Raw genomic sequence first — 26,519 nt, 5'->3', positions numbered from 1 at the left:
AGACCGGCCCAGGCCCACTAAAATCGGGCCAAACGGTCCTGGCCCGTTTGGCCCACGGTCCCGGGCCTGGACCGGCCCACTTGCCACCCTTAGCTGCAATGATGAACAATGCATGTTATAGTGGATCACCCTGCTTAACTCCCCTTGTCGAATTGAAAAATCAATGAGGCTGCCCAGTTAAAAGTACAGAATACCAGTTATTCGATATAGTCCCAAATACTAAACCAATAAATCTCTCATCAAAGCCCATCCTTCTCAGTATTTTTGTCAAGAATATCCATGATAATCGATCATATGCCTTTGTCATATCCAACTTGATAATTATATTAGGACCTGCCTTAGTTCTCAACCTAATATCTGTGACTATTTCCTGAGTTAACAAGACATTTTCTACAATACTTCGACCTTTGACAAATCCTGCCTGTTCATCTGAAATGAGATTGGGAAGCAAACTAACCAGCCTTTCATGAATGACTCGAGAAAAGACCTTATTTATGAAGTTGCTGAGGCTTATTGATCGCATATCTGAGAAAGTTTTAATCTCCTTCTTCTTAGGTAATAACACTAGGTTAGTATGTGTAATGAACCTAGATAATTCCTGCCCATATAAGAATGCCTTCACCATTTCAACCACATCAACACCAATTATATCCCAACATGTATGAAAAAAGTGACCATTGAATCCATCCGGGCCACCAGCACTGTCAACATTAAGTCCAAACACTGCCTGCTTTACTTATTCATCTGTAGGTAATCTTGTTAAGGTTTGGTTCTGCTCTGTGGTGATCATGTGAGGTACATGATTAATTATTCCAAAATCAGTAGGAACCTTGTCTTCATGGAATTAATTTTAAAAAAACTTCATTGCTTCCTCTGTCATTCTTGCAATATCTTCAATCCAGATTCCCTCACTATTTTGGATTCTTTTTAGTTGTAATCTCTTCCTTTTCCCATTGATATGTGCATGGAAGAATTTGGTATTCCTGTCACCCTCATTAAACCAAGTCATGCCAGATTTCTTCTTCCAAAATTGCTCCTCCAAAGCTAAATATCTGAACAACTCTGCTTGAACTTTCTGTAGTCTTTCTCTATTTTGCAATGTTGGACTGAGCTCAAATTGTGCTTCATGGACTCTTACCACCTCTTCTAGACTTGAAATCCTTTGGAAGATGTCACCATATGTTACACTACTCCATGTTGTTAAAGACTTCTTCAATTTCTTAAGTTTGTGATTGAAAAGAACAAAAGGATTAGCATAGAAATCTGCCTGTCAATTCTCCTTTACCACTATCTTGAATGACTCATGCTTTGACAAAAAGATAAAAATCTGAAGCTCTTTTTAATTTGGACAGCATCTGGATTACATGTGATCAGTATAGGACAATGATCAGACCCAATCTTTGGTAGGTGTGTAACATCTACTCCTGGCCACATCTGTTGTAGTTCAATATTGGCAAAGCACCTATCCAATCTCTTGAAAATACAATCTTCTTCAGCTCTTCTATTCCACCATGTATAGATACTCCCTTTAAACCCAAGATCAGTTAAGTTGCAGGTGTTCATACAATGCCTAAATTCATCCACCTCATTCAATGAAACTGGTAGTCCTCCAAACTTTTCTTCTTCATCCCATATAAAATTGAAATCCCCCCTACTATCCACGGTATAGTCATGTCACTAGCTAGATAATACAAAGAATCCCAAAGCTCGATTCTCTCAATTGCATCACACTTAGCGTAGATTAGTGTGAGCATGAATTCTTTCTGCTCTTCTGTATCAACTAGCCTTAGAGTTAGTTGTTGCACTGAATTAATCTCCACTGTTACATCATATTTTTCATCTATGAAAGCCCAGATTTTATTAGAAATGCTCACAAAAGCCTGTGCAAATCCTATATGCCTCCTGTATCTATCTAGTTTTCTTGATTGCTGCATTGGCCCCATTACTCCTATAAATTGAAACTGGTATTTTCTATGCATTGTAATGAGTCTTCCAAAGGCTCTTTATGTATTAATTGATCTAATTTTCCATATTAGAGCATGCATCTCTAATTAATGGATTTAGACACAGTCCCCCTTGTTTGAACACCAGCTGGTTGCACATTAGGTTCCTTCACTTGCTTCTTTCTGTCTCGACCAGTTGATTTTCCTTTCTCAATATGTCTAGGAGATAAGTCTCCTTGTCTAGCCACCTTCATGAAATTTTGGCATGTTGATTCTGCATCCAAATCTCTGCCTTTTCCTATTGTTTTCTCCTCCAATTCCTTCTGTTGTTGAGGTGCTACAATTTGATTTTTAGCAGGATTAGGAATCAAAGTTTTTTTTGCATTTTCTTTGTTCTTCTGTCCAGAAATACTTAGGATCTTTGTAGTTGTAATATCTTTAGGATTCTGCATCAATTCCAACCTATCATGAACTGAATTGTCACTCACCTTATCTCTCTTATGCTGCTTCTCACCTCCACCAGGATCACCAGGATTAATTGGTTCATCAGTAAGTGCTTTAGGTATAGAAACTGCATTAGAACTATTAGCTAATTGCTGCATTTTTGTATTTGAACCTTCAATCTCAGCTGCAACATCAGTTAATTTTGTAGCCTTTTCAACTGTATGCAATGCATCTTTGTTAGTTTTTTCATTGACACTCATTTCTTCTCCTTGTGGCTCATCTTCAGCTTCCAAAACAATATTTTCTTCCTCTTCATATCCTTCCGATAAATCACCTTCATCTGAGTCATCCTCCTCTTGATCACACCATATCCTTCCACCCGTGAAATTGATTTTTTTCTTTAAAACTTCCTGTTTAGCAAGTGCATCAGAATCTAGTGACTGTGAGGGTACTTCTTGGCAGGATTGATTCATGATTACATTATTTGTAGCAAAAGTTCGACTAACCCATTGAGCTGTGGTTTCCTTTACAGTGTTCTGTCCCTTTTCCACCTCATGATTAGCTTCCTTTGTAACATTATTTGCATTTGCTGCATTAATCTCAGTTGAAGTATGGATAAAACTAGGTGTTGCAGGGTTCAAGACTCTCCTAGTGTCCTTAGGAGTAGGACTTAGACTTTTTTTAACATTGTTGGCATTCACTAGTGCTAGTTGATTATTCTCCTCTGCCTCAACACAATTAGGAGCAACTGGAGTCAATCTCACAGCTTCATTTGGAGCAGGAATAGGACTTTTTTGAGCTGGAGCTTCCTCCACTAATGCTAGTTGATTAGCCTCATTAGTCTCACCATCATCCACCTCTAACACAGCAAATTTGTTGGTCATTTGCACCTGTTTTGCTGCAGCATTATCAACAGCAACAATTTCTTTCCTAGCTATACCATTACCTTCAATTTGTTTACCTTTGTTCTGCCCACTATTGTCTATAACTTCCTTCTACTGAGGTCCTACATTACCAACTACCTTTCCCCTGGTAAGAATCATCAGAGGAACAACTTCTTTATCGTTTTCCTTATTGCCTTGTACCAAAGCTTTAGTAGCAACATGTTGCTCGACAATTTTGTTCTCCATTAACTCCGGATGAATTTTCTAACATTCAATAATGTCATGGCCCTGTAATTTACACTTTTTATAGTACTTTGGCAAATAGTCATACCTAATTGTCACCCACTCAGTTCTCACCTCTCATGTTGGTTCATTCTCGATATCCATGCGTATTTTCTTAGGTAGCTCGGCCAACAAATCAACTAGAATTTTTACTCTCGCGCAACTCGGCCTAGTTTTGTTTATCATCACCGCGTCAAGACACAGGGTCCTCCCCACAGATGTAGCTAAGGAAAACAGAGTTTCCTTTACAAAAAAAGTAGGCATAAGTCCAGGAAAAGAAATTCATGCCATCGCCATCAGAGTTTCTTCACCTACCTTAAATTTTGCATCGTAAATAAGAGTTCGCAATTGGTATTAATACCCATCTTTGGATTTGATGTAGTACGTACTCTTCGATGTGAAATCGAGAAAATCTTGCCATAGGTTTAATCTAATTAACACATGACGATCTCTAAAAAATCTAATGTTACACTCTCCTTTGATGCCACACTGTGTTGGTATTATTCGGCAAAGCTCATGAATCTCCGGAGATCCATATGAGAGTTTTTCTACGATGGCATATTGAAGACCTTCAATAACATTCATCCAATCTACTTCCTCCGCTGTGAATCTAATAACTGGATGACCATTCAAGAAACTAGCTCGTCGTATCGGAATGGGATGCACTGAAGTTGCAGCAGTAGCCATCGCTGGAGGATTTAATGTATTTGGTTTCAAAATATATGAGTAATCTAGAGGAGCTGGATTGGAGGTTTTTGTTGTATGTTATTATGCGACACCGGGGGAAGGCTGACCAGCCAGAAAAGATGGTTGGCCGCCGGTCATTGTGGCCATTGAAGCTCAAAACTACAGCTTTCTGCGATGAACAGTGACTCGATGAACAGAGAAAAAATTCTAGAGAGAGAATTTTTGGGGGCATTATTTAACTTGTTGCTGCATAGCTGTTTCTAGCTCCCGTGCGATTTTTTTTTTTTTGGTTGCACCTGCTTCTTGTAAGGTTGCTTTTGGATTGCACATATTTCCTGTTTTTCAAACAAAGAACAATTGTTAGTTTGAAATGGTGGTGGTTTTTCGGCCTTGAGTGTTTTAGTCACTTGATCTTGGCCCATCTTCTTTCTTCCAATTTTAACTTCAGAGCATTGGAGAACCTTTGGCTTTTCAAACTTTGCCAAGACGGTTAGCCACTTAGGACTTAACCTTTTCAACTTTATTTTGCCCTTGTAAGCACTTTCAATTTGATTTTCTGCTTTCAAGAGTTGTTTATTTCAAATCATCAGCCACCATGGCCATTCGGGTTTGACTTGATGCCCCTGCCGAGGCTGGGTGCCTCTTGAATATTAGCTTGTATCAAACAAAAGCCCTGTAAATCAGTCTTGCCATCCCTTCTTCGCCTTAGTTTTGGAACAGAGTTAGACCGAAAGAGATTCAAAGAAAAATAAGTAATGGAATGGACAATGAATAAAGACAAGAGGTATGCCTTTCGGGGAAAGGAAAGAAGGACTTATCTAGAGTACATGCAGACTTCAATGAATATGACATGCCTTTTGGTATAGATTCCTGATCTATGTAAACCGTCCGACTCTAAGAAATTCATCAAAACTTTTGCCTCAAAACCGAGAAACCTTGCCTAGGACTGTGTCGATGGCAATGGCTTTGAAGATCCTCTTTTCTATTAGTAGTGCTCTTTGCGGGTTTTCACCAGCTGGCCTCTCTCATTTCTCTTCTCACCATCGCCTTATAGTTCCCTTTGCGGGTTTTCACAAACAAGGCTCTCTCATTTTTATTTTCTCTGCTCGCCATCGCCCTGTGGTGCCCGTGAGGGTTTTCAACAATACGACTCTTTCATTTTATTTCTCTCATTTTTGGAAGAAGATCCAAGTGATTGTATCCTCCAATTCTTGAACATTCTCGTTGATTGATCGGAAGGACTTGAAAAGATTTGGGTAAAAAGGATTTGGATTGAATTACAACTTTGGAACCTTTCAGGCGAAACTATCGCCGAACCATTGTAACATCTGCCCTAGTTTCAACTTTTAGGGGAATGTGGATTTTTATTTTGATGTGACTGAACCCCAGAGAGAGGCTGTCTGCGTATCCTTTCTGAATCAAGTCAAATGTAGTTAAATTAACATTGTTTTTTATTTTCTTTTTCTTCTTCTTTCTTTTTTTTTTCTTTTTTTTCATATTTTTTTTTGTCTTCTTCGTTTTGTTTTTCTTCTCTTTTTTCCTTGTTGTTTCTTTTTTTTAATAACATCTTCAGGTTTCATAGAGGGTAATCAAAGAAAGGTAACCGACTCAAAAGGGTTAGGAAAGGGTTGATAGTGTTTGGATAGCGAGAATGAAAGCCTTCCTCATCCCAATCAGAGAACATAATGCTACATAGAGGGTCAAATACAGTACCTTTTGACTACATCCGCGTTGACACATGTTTCAGGGATATTTTCTTCGATGCTTCCCAGGTACAACGCTCTCATTTGTAGTGCTCTCGTTACAATGTATGGACCTTTCCAATTTGGAGCCAATTTTCCTTTAACTTCTTCATGAGGTGGGAGGATACTTCTCAGAATGAGTTGTCCCACTTTAAATTTCCTCTGTCACGCTTTTATTGTTGTAGGCACGGGATATTCTTTGTTGGTACAAATGCCCGTGACAAACTGCGGCCAATTTCTTTTCATCAATCAAAGTTAATTGTTCCAACCGGGTCTTGACCCAATATTTATCCTCAAACTCAACTTCAACAATGATCTGAAGAGAGGGAATCTTAACTTCGTTCCAATTTTCTATTTATTTTCTTACAAGCCTTGTCTTCAAAATATTCTGCTTCTTGATTCATTATTTCAAGGTATTACAGCATTTTAGGATCCAGGCATGAAGTCTACAAGCATGTCATGTTATCAAAATCTACATTAACAGAACTGAAAAGAGAATACGAAAGGTGACAAGATTAAAATAAAAGACATTCGTTAACTATGAAATATAAATTTCATTTATTTGAATTTTTTAAGATGGAAGGGTTTACATCAGAAAGGAAAGCAGTGAAGTAAAGAAAATTCGGATTGTACCCTGAAATAATCCGGACGCAGAAAAAATAGCAAGACCGGCTACCGAGACTCTCATTTGACAGAGAACTTTTCAGGTTTGGCGCCTGTTTTTAGGTTTTTCTTCTCTCGCGGCAATGGCTACTATGGCTTTCAATGCTCAATCATCAATTCTTCAACTGCCCTTTTGAGGGTCTAACAGTCCTCTATATCATGTCCCACTGCTCCAGAGTGGTATTCACATCTAGCATCAACTTGGTGCGTGGGGGACTCGAGGTTTGGCCTGTTCGGGGCCACTGGTTGCAGCAGACCTAGCCTGATTAGCTTTTGAAACAAACTTGAATATGATTCACCAATAGGGGTGAACTGATTCCTTCTAAGGGGCTCTCCTGGGCGAGGATTGTATTGGGGAACATTTTGTTGTGGATTATATGGAGCTTGGTAGAGACGGGCATTTCGGGGAGGTGGAGATCGGTTTTGTGTATAATATTATGGCCGCGTGAAAGGTTGCCCGTTCATCACCGCATAAGGGGGTGGTGCCACGGCATAAGCAACATCTTGAAGGGGATAATAGTGTTGTAGGACCTTAAGAAGTATATATGATTGGTTGAATGACCTGCGGGCACCCCTCAAGCTAGAAGCCATCATGGCTCCCTCTTCTCTCCCGTTTCAATTCATCAAACCCCCCGAACAATTCTGAACGGCCTGTGATGCGGCCTTAAAAGAAGCTTGACTCAAGATTCGGCTCGTTTTCAAACTATTTTTGACCATCTCCCCAATTTTGATAGCCTTAGCGAATGGTCTACCCATAGCAGACATCATGTTCTGGAAGTAGGCCGTCTTTTGGGCCTGTAGGAAGACCGTAACCATTTCAGCTTCGTCCATTGGAGGCTTTACCCTGGCGGCTTGCTCGCGCTATTTGACAGCATATTCACGGAAGCCTTTTGCTGTTTTCTTTTTCAAATTAGACAAAGAGTTTCTGTTGGGAGCGATGTCCATATTATATTGGAACTGCCAGACAAAATCTCGGCCAAATCATCCCACACATGCCAATGAGTAATCTCTTGATCGATGTACCACTCGAAAGGAATTCCGGTGAGACTTTCTCCAAAATAGGCCATTAACAGCTCCTATTTTCCCCCACCGCCCCTCAGCTAGTTACAATATCGTTTCAGGTGAGCGATCGGGTCTCCGTGCCTGTCGTACTTTTCAAATTTTGACATCCTGAAGCCAGCTGGCAAGTGGGCATGGGGAAACATACACAGGTCGGAGTATGAGACACTCTTTTGGCCGCTTAAGCCTTGCATGTGTTTTCAAATACCGAGATTTTTTTTAAAATCGGGTAAATTTTCTATCTCCTATTTTCTTCCTTCTGGTTTTCTCTCAATTCTTATTTTTATTTTTAGAAGTCGGTCAACATGAACAAACCAAATCAAACATAATGTACATGTAGCACATAAGATGCATTAGGATGGTGTTGTAATTTTCGGGTACACATGTCTTAGACGGACCCAACCCCTATGTCGAGTCCCCAAAATCAAATGCACGTGATGCAACCAAACGTTCCTACTAGGGATCCGACATGAGGCTATGTTATTCTAGGTTTAAAATTATGGGGTGAGTTTTTTAGACCTCGCTTACCCAAGCGGACAATTCGAGTCGAGGTGGGGGTGTTACTGATCCAGCCTAGTTACTGATCCAGCCTCGCTCTATTTGGTATGACCTCTAACAGAAAAGTGGGTCACGCGCACGTGTGCACCATAAATTCAAAAGACTCAGAAGAGAGGTGTAAGAAGGCAGTTTATGCAGTTCAAATAATATCAAAGCGGAAAATGATCGCTAATCAGCACATTAGGCCCACAAACACAGTAATATCAACAATCAAGAAATCCAAGTATAGATCAAATTACAAGCTCGAATTATGAACCCTGAACCAGAAGTTCTGGGTTCTTGTCCCCAGCAGAGTCGCTAGAGCTGTCCCACCTCCTTTTTACGGGGAAAGGGCCAAAGGAGTTTTTCCAATTTAAGTGACATTATTTGAAAATGGATTAATTTATTTTATTTTAAAGAGTCGCCACTTGGAATAAATATTTACGGTGTCCCAAGTCACCATTTATTTTGAAATTCCAATTCAAGGAAATTGACTCTGTTTAAGTCTGCGAAACACAAAAGACCGGGTAAGAAATTATGTTGACCCGGGAGAAGGTATGAGGCACTCCTGAGTTCTGTAGTTTTAGTACGTACGCTTTAATAATTATACATGGCTTAACTAATTCTGGATATTTTATGTTCTAGGAAAATTTATGCACTTTTGCCTTAAAATCGTTTTTAATTGCTTGATTATTTGTAATAATGGAATTATCTTGAAACGAATCACGCGTACGTGTATTCGTTTTGTTTGGTGTGTCAAGATTTATGTCACGCGTACGTGTACATAATTAATAACACATTATTATTTTTAAGGTTGTTTCGCCCAAAGTTGTGTGAACGAATACCTTGGTTTTAGTGTTGGAAATCGTAATTATGTCACGTGAACGTATACATAATCACGATAATTCAATTAATTAAGAGTGCGCCTAAAGCATTCTAGCGCATTCATGATTTGTTTCTTTCCTAAGTTTGAGATTATTGTGAAGGCCATGAATTATGAAATTACTTGTGGAAGAAGTGTATGATTTTAGATATTTGAATAAATAAATTATCATATACTAATACCCTACAACCCAACAATTGAAGCCCAAACTTATTAGAGTCCAAATCTTCCCAACTTTAAAGCAAGTTTGAATACCATATTTCTAGAAACATGATTAAGCATATCGCATTTAAGGACTAACTTACATTATTATTTATAAAGTTTAAAGGCAAATAAATAAAATCGCATGAAATAAGATAAAAAGAACAGAGGTAAGAATAAACATTTAATACAAAATTTCCAATTAAATGGGTCTCCAAGAACAGGTATAATAACTCAGACGATCGTCGAACAAGCATAAGTGAAGAAGAATATCAAACCTAGTGAACGGAGGTCCAACGGAATCATCGACCTCTACTATTGACTCTACTGTTTGGCGTGTAAAAAGGGATGTTATGAAGTATTTTTGTTGGGTTTTGGGTGACGACTTGCTGGATTTTTCGAAAGAAAGACGAAGAAAGAATGACACGAGTAGAATTTAACTTAGCGTAGAAGAAGAAAAATAAAATTCTCTCAATTCTCACTTCTCTCCTCTTTGTTTTTCTCCCTTCTCTGATTTTTCACTTCTATTTAAAGAAAAAAAATCGGAAGTTTTCAGATTTTTTTATTTTATTATTTTTAATTTAAAAATTCTCACTTACCATTTTCCTTCTTTTTTAAAAAAATAAATTCCCCACATTCCTTTACTTTTATTTTTAATTTTTCACTTTCTTTACTTTTATTTTATTTAAATTTCCACTTTCTTTCACTTGTTGTTTTTAAATTTCCACTTTTTTACTTTTCTTTGTTAAATTTTCTACTTTCTTTTACTTTTGGTTTTTAATTCCCACCTACCTTTACTTTTCTTTTTTATTTCCCACTTTCTTTAAAAAAAATTAATTCCCACTTTCCTTTATTATTTTTTTAATTTTCCACTTTCTCTTACTTTTTTAAAAAATAATTCCACTTTTTGTTTTACTTTTCTTTTTAAATTTTTCACTTTCTTTTACTGTTATTTTTTAATTCTCACCTACCTTTACTTTTATGTTTAAATTCCCTACTTCTCTTTTTCCTCTTTTTTTATTTCCACCCGAAATTTTATTTATTTTTATTTTTAATTTTAATTTAATTTTTTGGGTTTTTTATTTTTAAAAAATAAAGATAAAAATAAAATAATATTTGTCTTTTTAAAAAATATTTTTAAAATTTTTTACCCTATAAAAAAGTTGAAACAAAGCTAAAAACTGTAGATTAAACCCCTAAAATATATAGTAAAAGGTGATAAAAATTTAAACATGGTCAAAAATTAGGTGTTCACAATCCATTAGAATAGATGGCACTTTGTAGTTATTCTTTGGAACTGATGGCTTTTTGTAGTAGTCATTCTTTGATACAGATGGCACCTTGTTTTCCTGTTTAGGCGTTGAGGGTGCCTTGTAATAGTTATCTTTTGGAAGTGATGGTTTCTTGTAGTAGTCATTCTTTGGCAAAGAAGACACCTTGTACTCCTGTTTAAGTATTGAAGGAGCCTTATAGTAGTTATCTTTTGGAAGAGATGGTACATTCTTGTAGTTATATTCTGGAGAATATGGTTTCTTGTAGTAGTCATTCTTTGGCAAAGATGGCACCTTGTATTCTGGTTTAGACACTGTGGGTGCCTTGTAGTAGTTATCTTTTGGAACAGAGGACACTTTCTTATAGTTATCTTCTAGAACTGATGGCTTCATGTAGTAGTTATTCTTTGGCAAAGATGGTGCCTTATATTCTTGTTTAGGCACTGAGGGTACCTTGTAATCGTTCTTGGACACTTGTGGCACTTCGTAATTCTCTTTTTGTCACGACCCAAAATCCGCATGTCGTGATGGCGCCTATCTCTATAGTAGGCGAGCCAATAACCTCAATAAATCACTTTAATCTTTTAAGTTTGAACACATAATATCTAGATTTAATGAAAAATTCCACAAATACTGATACAAATACACTCCCAAAAATTGGTGTCACTGAGTACATGAGCATCTAAATGAAAATATAGTCTAACTAATAAAACACTATCTGAAAATATAGAACAGTAAAAATAATTGAAAGGAAATAGAGTCAAGTTTTGCGAATGCCAAGCATCTACCTCAATATTCTCCAACATATCAAACTCCTAAATTTAGATGTCGCTGTATCCGGACGAACCTGGATATGCACACGAAGTGTAGAGTGTAGTATGAGTATAATTGTGATGACCCAAAATGTCATCTTTAAATTTAATAATTAATTTTGTGTTCTAAAACCTATAAAAGCACTATTTATCATTCCTCGACTTGCGTGCGCAGTCCGTAAAATTTTCCGAAAAGTTTTTATGTGAAAAATGGATTAAAATATGAATTTGAGCTTTAAAACTCAACTAAGTTGACTTTGGTCAATATTTTAAGCAAACGGACTAGGATCAGTATTTTGATAGTTCCGGTAGGTCCGTATCGTGATTTGGGACTTGGCCATATGCCCGGAATTAAATTGCGAGTTCCCAAGTCTGAGATACGGAATTTTGATAAAAACCAATTAAAAGTTTAAGTTCAAATAGTGACTGGATGTCGAATTATAAGTAAACGACCCTGGAATAGAGTTTTGATGATTCCAACAGCTGCGTATGGTAATTTTGGACTTAGGAGCGTGATCGGAATTTTATTTGGAAGTCCGTAGTGAAATTATGCTTGAAATGGCTAAAATAAAAATTTAAAGTTTGGAAGTTTGACCGGGGAGTTGACTTTTTGATATCGGGGTCGGAATCCAGTTCTGAAAATTTTACAGCTCTGTTATGTCATTTATGACTTGGGTGCAAAAGTTGAGGTTAATCGGACTTGATTTGATAGGTTTCGACATCGAATGTAGAAGTTGAAAATTCTAAGTTTTATTAAGCTTGAATTGGAGCATGATTCGTGATTTTAGCGTTGTTTGATATGATTTGAGGTTTCAAATAAGTTCGTATGATGTTTTAAGACTTATTGGTGTATTGGGTTGAGGTCTCGAGGGCCTCGGGTGAGTTTTGGATGGTTAACGGATCAAAAGTGGGACTTAGCTGCTGCAAAAGCTGCTGCAATTTTTCTGCTGGAAATGCTGTCAAAATCGGGCTGCCTGACAAATCGAGCTCCCTAACAAAATCGAGCTCCCTAACAATCGAGCTCCCTGACAAATCGAGCCCCCTAACAAATCGAGCCCCCTTACAAATCGAGCTCCCTCACAAATCGAGCTCCCTAACAAATCAAGCTCCCTGACAAATTGAGCTCCCTGACAAATCGAGCTCCCTGACAAATCGATCCCCCTGATAAATCAAGCTCCCTGACAAATCGGACTCCCTGACAAATCGAGCTCCCTGACAAATCTGTAAGTTATAAAAACAGGGGACTTCGTCCCATTTGCCTTTTTGACGAATTGGAGCTTGAGGAAAGGCGATTTTGATATATTTTCAAGAAAAAATATTTGGGTAAGTGATTCTAACTCAGATTTGGTCAATATACACGAATACATCATTGTTTTCATCATTTAATTAGTGTTTTGAGATAGAAATTTTGAAAAAATTTAAAAATCTCATAGAAACGAATTTTTGAGATTTCGGTGTCGATCTGGAGTTGGATTTGAGTGAAACTGGTATGGTTGGACTCATAATTGAATGGGTTATCGGATTTTGTAAGTTTCGCCTGATTCCAAGACGTGGGACCACATGCAATTTTTGAGCTAATTTCGAATTTTATTGAAAAGTGTAATATTTTCTTATGAAATTGATTCCTATAAATTTTGTTGACTGTATCGAATTAATTATGACTAGATACGAGTCGATCGGAGTCAAAATATCGAGGAAAAAGTATAAACTTGGTTAATATGGAGCAAGTCGAGGTAAGTGACTTGTCTAATCTTGTGTGGGGGAAATTTCTCCTAGGATTGGTATTGATGTGATTATTGAAATGTGTTGAAAGTCATGTGCACGAGGTGACGAGTGTGTACACGGGCTAAATGTGAAGGATTATATTTTTAAATTGTGTAGATCATTGTTGCGCATTTATTAAAATATTCTATCTTGTTATATTCTTCATCATTGATTAAATATTTATATTTTAAATTTATTTGACCTTCTCCTGCTAATTGTTTTACCTGTTAGTTGAAACTTGATTTTTTTTATTTTGTGCATTATTTGAAGATTGATTTTCTTTAAATTAAGTATTATTAATATGAAGTATTTGACATTTTTAAATTTGATATTTAAGCAACGTATTAAAGAGTTTGAAATATTATTTTCCAGAATTATTTATTCCTGAATATTTTTGTAAGATTTTCGTACTCATTGTGATGGAGTCGCAAGCTCTTTATTGTGGAAAAATATTATTGATGATTTATTTTGGCATGAGCCATGAGCTCTTTATTGTGAAAAAATATTGTTATTGAATTATTTTGGCAAGTTAAATTATTTGAGCACTTGAGGTGCAAATTGTGATATATTGTGATATTGATACGCATGCGGTGGTATAAGGTCTGGGTATTGAAATACATGCGGTGAGATAAGGGTGGCTTGATACGCGTGGCTAGTAGGGAAAACTATTAGAAGTCATGCGGTGTGATAAGGATGGCTAAAACGCGGGATGTTATTTCGGTAAACATGCTTTCTTTAAAATAAATTGTGAAGGCTCCCATGGTGAGATAAGGAAATGAGATATTGTGAGTTTATTTATGATTTGGGACTACGAGGCGGTACCTTGGGAGTGCCCTTATTGATATTGATTGATGGCCGCAGTCGCCTTTGATTATTTGTTGTGACTTTTGTTGAAGTTGAAAGGAAATTTTATTTTGTTTCCACGAGATGTTATTTGCCATTATTTTGTGTAATTAAACGGTAAAATGCTACTTGACTCATTTCCATTCTCATTTTATTTTATTATATTGTTAAATATTTTACCATGCCAATTATTATTTTCCTGTAGGGCCTGACCTGACCTCGTCACTACTCTACCGGGGTTAGACTTGGCACTTACTGGGTACCGCTGTGGTGTACTCATACTACTCTTCTGCATAACTTTTTGTGCAGATCCAGGTACATCTTACCAGCCTAGACGTCAGTGAGTTACCTGCGCATGGAGACTTCGAGGTATATCTGCCAGCGTCTGCAGACTCCGGAGTCCCCTTCTATCATTTTTATGTTGCTTCCTTATTTTACTTTAGACCTTGATGTATAGAGACATTGGGAATAAATTCTTAGAAACTTGTGACTTATTTCTACCGGGTTTTGGGAGTTGAAATTATTTGAATTGTAGTTTATTTATTTCAGTTATTTATTATTATTCTGCATTGATAGGCTTACCTAGTCTTAGAGACTAAGTGTCATCACGACATCCTATGGAGGGAATTTGGGGTCGTGACAACAACCGAACCCATGTACTCAATAAGTAACAAGACTAACCTTTGGGCTGAAAGTAGTGACGAGCTCAACAGGTACAGTCCAATATAAAAATAACATAAAACAAATGTAGGCATGTTCTTAAGTTCAACAGATAAGCCCAATACAAGTAAAATAGGTCAATTCTACATGATATGAGGAATGTGACATCTCTATATCTACATGCCAAAATACATGTTGTATGTGATGTACCACAATGGAAACCTCGTGTACTCACACTCTCAAAATACTCAATCACTCAGTACTGTATATGCCAATCCAGCCCAGGGAAGATCCATCTCCAAATATATATCACTGACAGTCAGTCACTCAATACTGCATAAGGGCAATCCAGACCAGGGAAGATCCATCCCTCAATGTAGATAATTAGGGAAGATCCATTCCAGGAAAACATCCATCCCAAAAATATAAATGATTCGAGCAAGATCCATGCCGAGGGAATATCCATCCTAGAAATATAAATGATTCGGGCAAGATCCATGCCCGGGGGAAGATCCATCCCTCAATGTAAAATCAATCGCGCTCATTGTGTGGGGTGCAGACTCCAGAGGGGATCCTTCAACCCAAGCGCTATAATAGCCAGATCCAGACATAAATAAATAAAATATGTTGCGGCGTGCAGCCCGATCCCATAAATATCAATCACAATCTCCAGTCTCTCGGGCTCACAATGACATGAAAATCAACTCGACATAATGATATGATGTATCAATGAATGACAACAAAGACCGAGATATGATGTGTAAATAATAGATGTGACTGAGTACAAATTATATTTTTAAACAATTAATTCGATAGCAACACGTTAATTTACCCGTAAATTCTCTCTGAAAAATTGCCCCAAACCGTATTTGAAATGTCCAAAAATGAGAAAATCTTGGACCCCTCTGTTTTTTGTAACCTGACCAGCATTTTCACTTTTGCGGAATATTTAACCGCATCTGCGGTCTCACAGATGCGAGGCCCTCCCTCGCTTCTGCGTCTTCCTTCGCTTCTGCGGATACGCTTTTGCGGCGGCACTGTCGCTTCTGTGAAGCGGCCCTTCCCTCCTCACTTCCGTTTCTGCGATCGACTCATCGTAGGTGCGAGTCCGCTTCTGCAGTCCTACGCGCGCACCTGCGACCCCTGCCCTTTGCTAAGCCAATTTCGCTTCTACGCAACCAAGCTCGCTTCTGCGAGCCAAGTTTCGCAGGTGCTATTGCATCAGAAGGCAGAAAGGTTCCAGCTTTGTTCTAAGTCTGATTTCGATCTGTTAACCATCCGAAACTCACCCGAGGCCCCTGGGACCTCAACCAAATACACCAACAAGTCCTAAAACATCATACGAACTTAGTCGATGCCTCAAATTATATTAAACAACGCTAAAAACACGAACCACGCCCAATTCAAGCCTAATGAAAACTAATGAATTCCAACTTCTACATTCAATGTCGAAACCTATCAAATCAAGTCCGATTGACCTCAAATTTTGCACACAAGTCAACATAACGGGCCTATTCCAATTTCCAAAATCGGATTCCGAGCCCGTTATCAACAAAGTCAACTCCCGGTCAAACTTCAAAACCTTCCATTTCCTACTTTCGCCATTTCAAGCCAAATTCAACTATAGACTTCAAAATAAATATTCGGACACATTTCTAAGTCTAAAATCACCATACGAAATTATTGGAACCATCAAAATTCTATTCCGGGGTCGTTTACACATAATTCATCATCCGGTCAATTATTTTAACTTAAGCTTTAAATCTTGAAACTAAGTGTTCTAATTCATTCTGAAACCTCCCCGACAAGTCATATAATTATAACTACGCATAAAATATTTAGTAAATGGGAAAACGTGACTGTGATACTTAAAACAACCGATCGGATCGTTACACTTTTGATACTAGTACTTGATTATATGATGGAACTGGTGAATTATAAGAATCAGATGAATATGCCACAGTGCAAGTTGCAATCAAGAAAAATGCTAAAGGACAAGCAAATTGATGCCATTGCTTCTTCATTTGGCTCCCCATTGAGAAGATTTGGGTTTTGAGGCTGATTAGATTGTTTTTTTCTTTTTTGTGTATTTTGAGAATGGTGTAACTAGGAGTTTATTTAGCCTAAACTAAATATGTGACTTGATGATTTGGATGCTTAAAATAATCCAAACTCATTTGATTTTCCCATTTTTTGGTTAATGCTGTTCCACTAAGTTCTTGAGATAATGGAGAGCCATGAACAAAATCACAACTTTGATTGACTAACTTATATGAGAAGACAATTAATCGGACCAATGATTAATTGGTCCCTACGCGACGCGTATCTAAATTAATCGGACCATTGAATAACCAAAACAAAAATGATATGGGTACTTTGATCGAAAACCATATACTGTTAGAACTTTCTCTGTTTGGCTGAGCTGGTTTTTGTGGCGAGGCAAGTCAAAAAATGTAGTGAGACAAGACTTAGCTAATATATGGTAACTTATAATTAATGGATAATTTCTTATGGATTACCATCAGATCTAAACATATAAAATTTACAATCTCATTTAAGACATGAAGTTTTATTACATGAATCCAATTTTTGAGGTTTGCTACTAAACTCATTTTACTAATAAAATTATAATTTCTTAGGAGTATTTAATATTTATTAGAATTTTTTTAAGATTTCACATAAAAAACGACACCCCGCATCGAAAATAATAGGTATGAATGAATAACTGACCACCCTTTGTCGAAAAATTACATAGTGTATATAGGTAAAATATTACGTTTTAGAGATATATAACACATTGAACATCCTTTGTCGGGAATTTTTTTTCACTTCTTTCAAATTTGAATACCCTTGGGAAAATTTCTAGTTTCGCCACTAACGAACACTGAATATGTCTCTAGGTACAATATCACCATTACATTTTGTTATGAGATAAAAGAATATTGATATTGTTGCAAATATAAGTTGCATAAGTATAATTATGTTAGTCTCCTCGTAGGATTAATTATTTTTAGTCGTAGTACCAAGTGAGCAACCATTGGTCTCCTTGCCAAATCTAGATCTACTTCAAGCTAATGTTGTTCCATAACTAAGTGCAGTCTGTTAATAACCTTAAATATTGTGAATAGAGTCAGATACGGATCTAGGATTTTAAGAACATGGTGCATCACTAAAGAAAGGAGAAAAAAAATATTGAGTGAGAATTGATCTTTGTTATTTTGGGTAAATAACTCAGTATTCAACCAAGTGCACATTCAAACTTTGTAGAGCGTGAGTGCCAACAGATAATATTAAACTAATTTTAAAAGATACATACATAAAATACCTAGTTTGGTGGATTAAACATGGGTTCACGTGCCCCGTTAACAAACCTATAAATCCGTCCCTGAATAGAGCTGATCAAAATCTGAATTAATGCAAGTGAATTACGAGAAAGAAGAGTTGAATTAACCATTTTGTTCCAAATCGTGCAATTTTGTTTTTCCCCTTCTTCTAATGGTCGATGATTGGGGATTTTAATTCTGTTTGCAGGTTTTAATTGCATATTTTGTTTCATTTGTATGTAGTGTTGCATATGATATCTTTCATAAATCTTGAGGTAGTTAAAGCACTTGCCATATTTATATTAAAAGGTGAAACAGTCACTCTTTAAATGCATATACTTTGAAGTTTCTCAATAGGTTGTTATGTTCTCATGTTTCAGAAATTAATCCTTCTAAATTTTTATGAAGGTCAGACTGATAAGTAGTACATAAATTATCGACAAAAAGAATTTGCATTAAATTGAACTAATCTTCTCAGAATTTCGATAATGAGACATGCAATAAAATGGAAAAACATGAGTTGCAACCAACACCAGAAAATACAAATAATGAAGTAATACAAATTTTGATATCAAGCCTTCAATTCAAGATCCTTAAGATTTTGTTGTGTTGGAAAATGGCCTTCTCGAAACATGTTTGAACATGAAAGGTGAGAATTTAATAATATGGTGGAGGTGGTGATGGAGAAGGAGTTGAAGATGATTTATAAGAGTAAGGAGGTGGAGGTGGAGGTGACGGTGAAGGGGGAGGGGGTGAATTATAGTAGTATGGCGGTGGAGGAGAAGCTGAAGGTTTCTTGTAGTAATCATTCTTTGGCAAAGATGGCATCTTGTACTCTGGTTTAGGCATTGAGGATACCTTATAGTAGTTATCCTTTGGAACGGATGGCACCTTGTAGCTATTCTTTGGAACTGATGGCTTTTTGTAGTAGTCATTCTTTGGTACAGATGGCACCTTGTACTCCTGTTTAGGCGTCGAGGGTGCCTTATAATAGTTATCTTTTGGAAGAGATGGCACCTTCTTGTAGGTATCTTTTGGAACTGATGGTTTCTTGTAATAATCATTCTTTGGCAAAGATGGAGTGTTGTATTCCTGTTTAGGCACTGATGGTACCTTGTAATAGTTATCTTTTGGAAGAGATGGCATCTTTTTGTGGTTATATTCTGGAACAAATGGTTTCTTGTAGTATTCATTCTTTGGTAAAGATGGCGCCTTGTATTCTTGTTTAGGCACTGAAGGTGCCTTATAGTAGTTATCTTTTGGAACAGATGGCACCTTCTTGTAGTTATATTCTGGAACAGATGGTTTCTTGTTATAGTCATTCTTTGGCAAAGATGACACCTTGTATGCCGGTTTAGGCACTATGGATGCCTTGTAGTAATTATCTTTCGGAACAGATGGCACCTTCTTGTAGTTATATTTTGGAACTGATGGTTTCATGTAGTGGTTATTCTTTGACAAAGATGGTGCCTTGTATTCTTGTTTAGACACTGAAGGTACCTTGTAGTCGTTCTTGGATACTTGTGGCACTTCGTAATTGTCTTTTGACACTGGTACTTGATTATATGATGGAATTGGTGTTTTATAAGAATCAAGTGAATATGCCATAGTGCAAGTGGCAATCAAGAAAAATGCCAAAGCACAAGCAAAATGATGCCATTGCTTCTTCATTTGGCTCCCCATTGAGAAGATTTGGGTTCTAAGGCTGATTCGATTGTTGTTTTTCTTTTTTGTGTATTTGAGAATGATGTAACTAGGAGTTTATATAGCCTAAACTAAGTTAGTGAATTGATGATTTGGATGCTTAAAATAATCCAAACTCATCTGATTTTCCCCCTTTTTAGTTAATGCTGTTCCACTAACATTTTGAGATAATGGGAGACCATAAACATATCATACACCTTAGCTTGGCTCACTTATTTTAAAAAATTAAATCCATACTTTTATTAACTTCGAAGAACATGGTTTTGTTTACAAGTATACATGTAGAAGCTAATAGCAAATGGGAAAATAGAGAAATTAAACTGCTTTGTTGATGTACTGGAAAACTCTTTGATGTGTGTTTCAACTTTCTTTTTCTTTGATAAAAAACACTTTAATTATAGAGGGGCGTACAAATCGAACCGAAAAACAGCACCAAATCGAAAAGTTAAATCAAACCGATTAAAAAATTCGACTTGGTTTGGTTTGATTTGGTTTGGTATTGAGTAAAAAAATCCGAACCAACCCAACATATAAATATATAATTTTTATATATACTTTTAAGATTTTATAAAGAATTTTCTTTAAAAACTGTCTAGAAATATTTGGGATTCTCTTGCGGAATATAAATTTTAATAGAATATGAATCGCTCCATATTTATTGACCTTAAATAATGGGTTGTATGATCATTTTTTTATCAAGTGTTAATGAAATACGTCTATCTGTTTGTTCTTTCATATTCATATCATATGTTAAGATCTATTAAATTCTTATATCTTTTTCGAATGTGAAGTGATTATTAATATTTAGGTATCATATTGATTTTTATGTTTAATTACTAAATTCGGTTAACCTGAAAGTGCACATCAACGAAAAATTATTGTCAGATGACTTAAAAAATAACTATTAGGAGTATGTGTTACTAATAAAATTCTCTCATAAGAATATTTTAATCGATAATATGTTTGTCAATTTTTTATATTTTTACTAAATATATATTTACTTATCAAATATTTAACAAAGTAAGATTGAAATAATATTTAAGTAACAAAAAACCCGAAAAATCCGACAAAACCGAACCAATCCGAACCGATATAGTTGGGTTGGAAAAACCGAACCAACCCGATCCATGTACATCCCTAGTTGTATCAATAAAATAGATTGACTTCCAAAACTATAGTTTCATACCTACATGTATTTGTGAACTTATAAAATTATTGGAAAGGAAATAAAAGAAGAAAAATACTAATATTTAAGCAGGCATTTGGCCATAAGTTTTGGAAGTCTTTTTTCAATTATTTTTTTCAAATATGTGTTTGGTTATAGAATTAATCTAATTTTTGGGAGATTTGAAAATAGCTTAAGACATCTTTTTGGGTGAAATCATGATCATTAGGGCCTTTTTAGCTAAAAAAAAAAAAAAGAAAGACTTTTAACATGTCAAACTTGTCCCAAAATTCATGTCCAAACATTTGAGAATCTATGTCCAAACGGATCCTAAGTCATTAGCGGATCTTACTAGTTCATTAGAACTTTTATATTATAAAATATAATTTTTTTTTTTTTTGCTTATCATACTATTTATATTTATACTATACAATATTCGTTTCAAAAGAAAAAAAAGGACGTACGAGAAATAGGCCATCTACTTCCGGACTCAATTCAGCAATCCATTCCTTATATGTTTTTAAACAAAACTTGAATATTCAGAAAATAATAAACATAATAAAATAAATTAGAATATTTCATTATTAAAATTATTTACAAAAAGTACGAAAGAAAATCGTAATTTTTTCATTTGGTTCACATAGAAAAGGGCCTCCTCTTTTTCTTCTCCTTTTTCTAATATTAAAATTTAAGGTCCCATAGAATAAGTGTTCAAACATTAGGGGGGTTAAATGCCTTTTCCTAAACCTCAGAGTGTCCATATGATAATTACTCATTTTTCAAAAAGAGTCTTTTTTTACTCCCTTTCCCCTTCTCCAATCGCCGTTTTCTTTCAGAAACTATTTTTGCTAGTAGATTTCAGCTAGTATTTTACTTCTAAACCCAAATACTGAAAAGCTCCAATTTTTTGAAGTCTCATATCTTGACAGTAGGCAAATACTAATTGCAGGTACCAAATTTATGCTTATTTTTACCAAGTTTATTTTTTTATTCAAATTGAAGCATACCCATAAATCAATAGAGAGTAAAATACTGGTTTCAGGTATCAAGTTTTATGTTTATGCTTTTCTATACAACTTGAATTCACCCATATATCAAAAACGATTAAAATAGTATTTGTAGGTATCAAATTGCATATACATTGAATACCAAGTTCAGTTTTTTCATTCAATTTGAACTGTGTTAGTATAGTATTTGTACTCTTATGCTGTAATTTATGTACATTGCATAAGGGGGTTTAATTTAGGTAAGCACTGAATCAAATATACTAATTTCTAGTTATTTTATTTGCTCAAATCTGGTTCTCAAATTGCATATACATCAGATACCAAGTTTGCCTTTTTATTCAACTTGTATCGACTTACAAACCAAGTCTGAATCAAATACGAATTGCTGGTATTAAATTCTATATTTATTGGGTACCAAGTTTTACTTTTTCATTCAACAACTTGGATTCACACGCCCATAAATTGTTATGATATTTATCTTGTTGTTTAGACTGTCTAAACTGCAATTGCTTGATTTATTTTGCTCCTTCGCTTGCTTATCTAAATGGGAAGAATAAGTGTGATTTGGTTACTGAGTTCTGATAGGGCTTGAAGTTTCTTTTCGTTTTCTAAGTTGGGCTGAGCTCTCCCCTCGTCTTTGAAACTAGTCCCTACTTGTAGAGGCAAATTCAGTATTTTTTAAGCCAGCGAGTGTAGAATACACTACAACCACTATTACTTTGCGGCAATGTGTACATACTTAGTATAACAAAATACATAAATAAACCTAGATGCGTTTTTGTGTGTCGCGAAAGCAAAACTTCTCACGTCTCTATGACTCTTTAAGGTATATCTTGTGGTATTATTGTGTAAGAATACTTTATATATTTGATGTTATCGCAAGTAAAAGACAATATCATAATCTTTATCCTACTGGAGGATAGGTTCAATCTTGATTATAAATTTATCTATGAAATCGAGATAGTTACCTTTCATAAAATTCTAACATTAGCAGCAATGCCTATGCTTTATTCTTCTGAAGGTGGGAAAAAAGATAAAACTAAATAAACGGATTATTCATCCAAATTTTAGTTTGAAACTCATGTAAAATAACCTATTTTTCTTTTGGTTAACAAAAAAACTTGATGCCTAATCGAGTTGTTTGGGATTCAGAAGTGGAAGAAATTGGTTTATTTACTAATAGTGGTCAAATTGGCATATTACCAAATTACGCCCCTATTGCCACAATGGTAGATATAGGGATTTTGAGAATACGTCTTAACAACCAATGGTTAACGATGGCTCTGATGGGTGGTTTTTCTAGAATAGGCAATAATGAGATCACTGTTTAGTTGTGTAAGTCTAAAATTATTCAAGTTTACATATAGTTATATATACTTTAATTTGAAGGGCAGAGAGTCTAGCGTACCCCCTGTCACAATACTACACCAGGCCCTATGCTTGGGCTTGCTTAATTTGCAGCCTACCCTGCGTATCAGTTATATATATTTTTCTTGGTGAAAGTATCAGTTATGTTATTGAAAGGGCATTTTGTGGTAGATGATAGAGAGGTGTTTTAAGAGCCTCCGTTGCTAAGGCCTTATGAGCTTGTTTTAATGTGGCAGGAGTTATCTAAGATGCTTTCAAAAATTGCCAAAATCCAGCTTGTGAGTTCGCATCCTGAGGTTTACGAACCATGCGATGATTCATTTGCATTGGTCGATGCGTTATTAGCTGATCGAACTAACTTGTTACAGCACCGTCCCTCTATTTGTATGGAAATTGGTTGTGGTAGTGGGTATGTTATCACTTCACTTGCGGTTATGCTCGGACTTGAAGGATTCGTTCCATACTATCTTGCAACAGACATAAATCCTCATGCAATAAGGGTGACCCGTGAGACGATGGATGCTCATGGTGTTTATGCAGAGTTGGTAAACACAGATATTGCATCTGGACTCGAGAAGCGATTGGGAGGATCGGTTGATGTGATGGTTGTGAACCCTCCGTATGTTCCTACGCCTGAAGATGAAGTTGGTTGTGAAGGTATCGCTTCTGCATGGGCCGGAGGGGAGAATGGTCGAAGTGTCATTGATAAAATACTGCCTGTTGCTGACAATCTTTTGTCGGAGAGGGGTTGGTTATATATGGTCACGCTTACTGCTAATAACCCCTCAGAAATATGCCTTGAGATGAGAAAGAAGGGTTATGCATCTCGAGTCATCCTGCAGAGATCAACTGAAGAAGAAAGCCTCCATATTATCAAATTTTGGCGAGATTCTGATAGCCAGTTGGAGCTGAAGAATTTAAGTTATTGGACAAAACTGGTCAGGAATTAGTGAAGGGGTTTCATTTGGTGATTTCATCGACTGTACGTTAGGTAACATACTACTGACTATTAGTTTTAGCATTGCAGATAGAGGGGAAGTTCATCAGCTGGATGTGGTAAGATTATCTCATAGTTTTCCCTTTGTTTTGATAATATCCACTCTTTCCTTTTGTTAGTTTGAAGTAATACATAGTAGTCAAAAACTGCATTACATTCTTTTTTTGTTTTGTGATACTGTTGTTCAGGTGACATCATCTTAGATTGGTGTTTGTTATCTTTATTCAAAGGATACTCAAACAAGCTGACTCACTCTCAACTTTATCAAGTACCTCACTCATATATATTCGAATTAATTTGCTTCCAAGATAAGTCCTGCTTGCAACAAGCTAATGCATTCACCATGATAAAAGAATCAGTTAATGAATATTTTTTGATTGGATATTATCTGGATGATTGACTGGTTTGGTGTCTTTCTGAATTTACTTATTTTTCTTACTGCATTTTTATCATGTCACTGCTGAATCCGGATAGACCATATCTGTGTAGGTGAAAGGTTGTAGCCCTTTGAAAAGCCTCTATCTTTACTATACAAGTGTTTCAAGCCGAATAAAACAAGAGGAATAGATCCAGCTGGAGAAGACAGTGGAATGGTCTTTTTCTACTATGGATGGCTAGCAAAGGGTTTTATTGCGTAAACTTTTTGTTAGAGACAGTGGAGTTTATTTTTCTACTTTGGATGCTTAGCAACCGAGGGTCTATCGGAAACAGCATCACTACCTCTCCAGGTTGGGGTAAGGTCTGCGTATACACTATCCTCCCCATACCCCACATGTAGGATTATACTGGGTATGTTGTTGTTGTTGTTGTACTTTGGATGCTTAGCAAAGGTTCTTCCCTAGAGACTTTCTGCAGTTGAGGACTTTTATCATCATATCAAAGCCATGGGGGATGTCGAACATCCAAGTCCTGGATCTTCAAGTAAAAGCCAGACTTTCTTTACCAAATTTACCATAAAATTAGCTATTAGAGTGGTGAAGTTGAAAAAAAAACATTAATGTCATAGCAAAGAAAGATGTTTTTGTCCTTTAATTATCAGGGGACTGTTCTCCTTTGAATTCCCAGATGAGAAGTGTCTAAAAGTTTATAGAGAATATCATGATGAGAAGTAATTACTAACCAGAGTGATTACTATGTATTGACAGCAAATGAGATGCTTATTTGTTTAATGTAGGTACAAAAGCACTGTGTTGACAGTTTGCAGTCAAAAAACAAAAAGCTTTGAAAAATAAGGTTGAGCTGCAGTTTTACCATAATATTTGGTTTTGAACCTAGCTTCCTTTGTGGCAGTAGCCTACATTTTTCAAAAAGAACTGTCATTGGCTCCTTTTATCTACTAATGTAGCAATAGTGTTGAAAAGTTGCATTTGGATATTTTCTTTGTACTGTTGCAGTTGATCAATCTTGAGAAGAGAAACTTAAGAGGGGGTTATCTAGGGCTGGGCATATATCGGGTGTAACTGATAGCCCGAACCGATAAAATACTATTGGGTTATCGATATCGGGTTATTGGGTAAATAGTTCGATAATGGTTTAATGCTATTTGACTATTGTGTTATCGGTTCGGGTCTCGGCTTGCCCAATTTTATTAACGGTTCATTCTCTCGATTCTCTCGACAATTACTCTTCATCTTCAGACATTAATCCTTAGAATAAGTTTTAAACTTTTCTGGATTTTTCATCTTAATTCTTCAATTAAGCTGTTAAGATATTTAGTTTAAAATTTTAAAGAATTAATTGACCAGATATTTAGTTTTTTTATTTGTTTATTTTGTTGTACTGATTCTTTAGTTTTCGCAAGATTTGAATTTTATTATTTTCATGTGAATTATGTCCGGCCGCAGTGAGATAGTTAGTAAGATTAGATTGTTGAATGTCTTATTCCTTACTCCTACTAAATTATAACTTTGAAAATCATTCATTGAGATTTTCAAATGCAAAGAAAGTTTTCTTTTCTAAAGTTGAAGCTTAATCTCTCTTTTCTTAAGAATAAAAATACAGTTCCTTTCTTTTAATAGTATGACACGATTTCTATAGTAAAAACATGAAATTTTTGGATATTTTTATTCTTATCGGGTAAACTGATAACCGAACTGATAAGGATCGATAATCGACTAACCGATAATTGATAACCGATATTTTATCGGTTCGGTTATCGATTTAGCATATTTATAAACCGATAACCGATATGTCGAAACGATAACATTCACAACTGAACCAAACCGATCGATATCCACCCATAGGATTATCCATGTTCTTCCCATTCTTTTATATTGTGTG

The 26,519-nt window shown here is 35.9% G+C and overlaps 4 protein-coding genes across 6 annotated transcripts; 1 reads left to right on the top strand and 3 right to left on the bottom strand.

Moving 5' to 3' along the window:
* Positions 1 to 160: 160 nt before the first annotated feature.
* On the bottom strand, positions 161 to 1,943 carry LOC138903445 (uncharacterized). The gene is made up of 4 exons (XM_070191416.1): positions 1,693 to 1,943; positions 1,351 to 1,651; positions 861 to 1,267; positions 161 to 701 (listed from the first exon to the last, which is right to left on the bottom strand). The coding sequence occupies exons 1-4, from the start codon at positions 1,941 to 1,943 to the stop codon at positions 161 to 163; spliced, it is 1,500 nt and encodes a 499-aa protein (XP_070047517.1).
* An 8,608-nt stretch (positions 1,944 to 10,551) lies between these two features.
* LOC138903444 (protein PELPK1-like) lies at positions 10,552 to 10,989 on the bottom strand. Its single transcript, XM_070191415.1, has one exon. It carries the CDS (start codon positions 10,987 to 10,989, stop codon positions 10,552 to 10,554), a length of 438 nt encoding a protein of 145 aa, XP_070047516.1.
* Positions 10,990 to 18,453: 7,464 nt separating this feature from the next.
* On the bottom strand, positions 18,454 to 19,720 carry LOC104110765 (protein PELPK1-like). Its single transcript, XM_009620309.3, has one exon. It carries the CDS (start codon positions 19,679 to 19,681, stop codon positions 18,656 to 18,658), a length of 1,026 nt encoding a protein of 341 aa, XP_009618604.1. The 5' UTR covers positions 19,682 to 19,720; the 3' UTR covers positions 18,454 to 18,655.
* Positions 19,721 to 21,661: 1,941 nt separating this feature from the next.
* Positions 21,662 to 25,613, top strand: LOC104110766 (uncharacterized). 3 transcript variants are annotated; one of them, XR_004510669.2, is made up of 3 exons: positions 21,662 to 21,816; positions 23,479 to 24,298; positions 24,729 to 25,613. XR_004510669.2 is itself a non-coding variant. In XM_033659864.2 (2 exons), the coding sequence occupies exon 2, from the start codon at positions 23,491 to 23,493 to the stop codon at positions 24,190 to 24,192; it is 702 nt and encodes a 233-aa protein (XP_033515755.1). In that variant the 5' UTR covers positions 21,662 to 21,816; positions 23,479 to 23,490; the 3' UTR covers positions 24,193 to 25,613. The 3 variants fall into 3 exon arrangements, 1 of the variants encoding a protein (XP_033515755.1); XR_004510667.2 differs by having other exon boundaries at positions 24,428 to 25,613; XM_033659864.2 differs by having other exon boundaries at positions 23,479 to 25,613.
* The last annotated feature ends 906 nt before the right edge of the window (positions 25,614 to 26,519 follow it).

This window comes from Nicotiana tomentosiformis, chromosome 12 (genome assembly GCF_000390325.3).
Source record: "Nicotiana tomentosiformis chromosome 12, ASM39032v3, whole genome shotgun sequence".
NCBI classification, from domain to species: domain Eukaryota; kingdom Viridiplantae; phylum Streptophyta; class Magnoliopsida; order Solanales; family Solanaceae; genus Nicotiana; species Nicotiana tomentosiformis.
The sequence above is the reverse complement of the archived record's forward strand: the minus strand, read 5'-3'. Positions and strand labels throughout refer to the sequence as shown.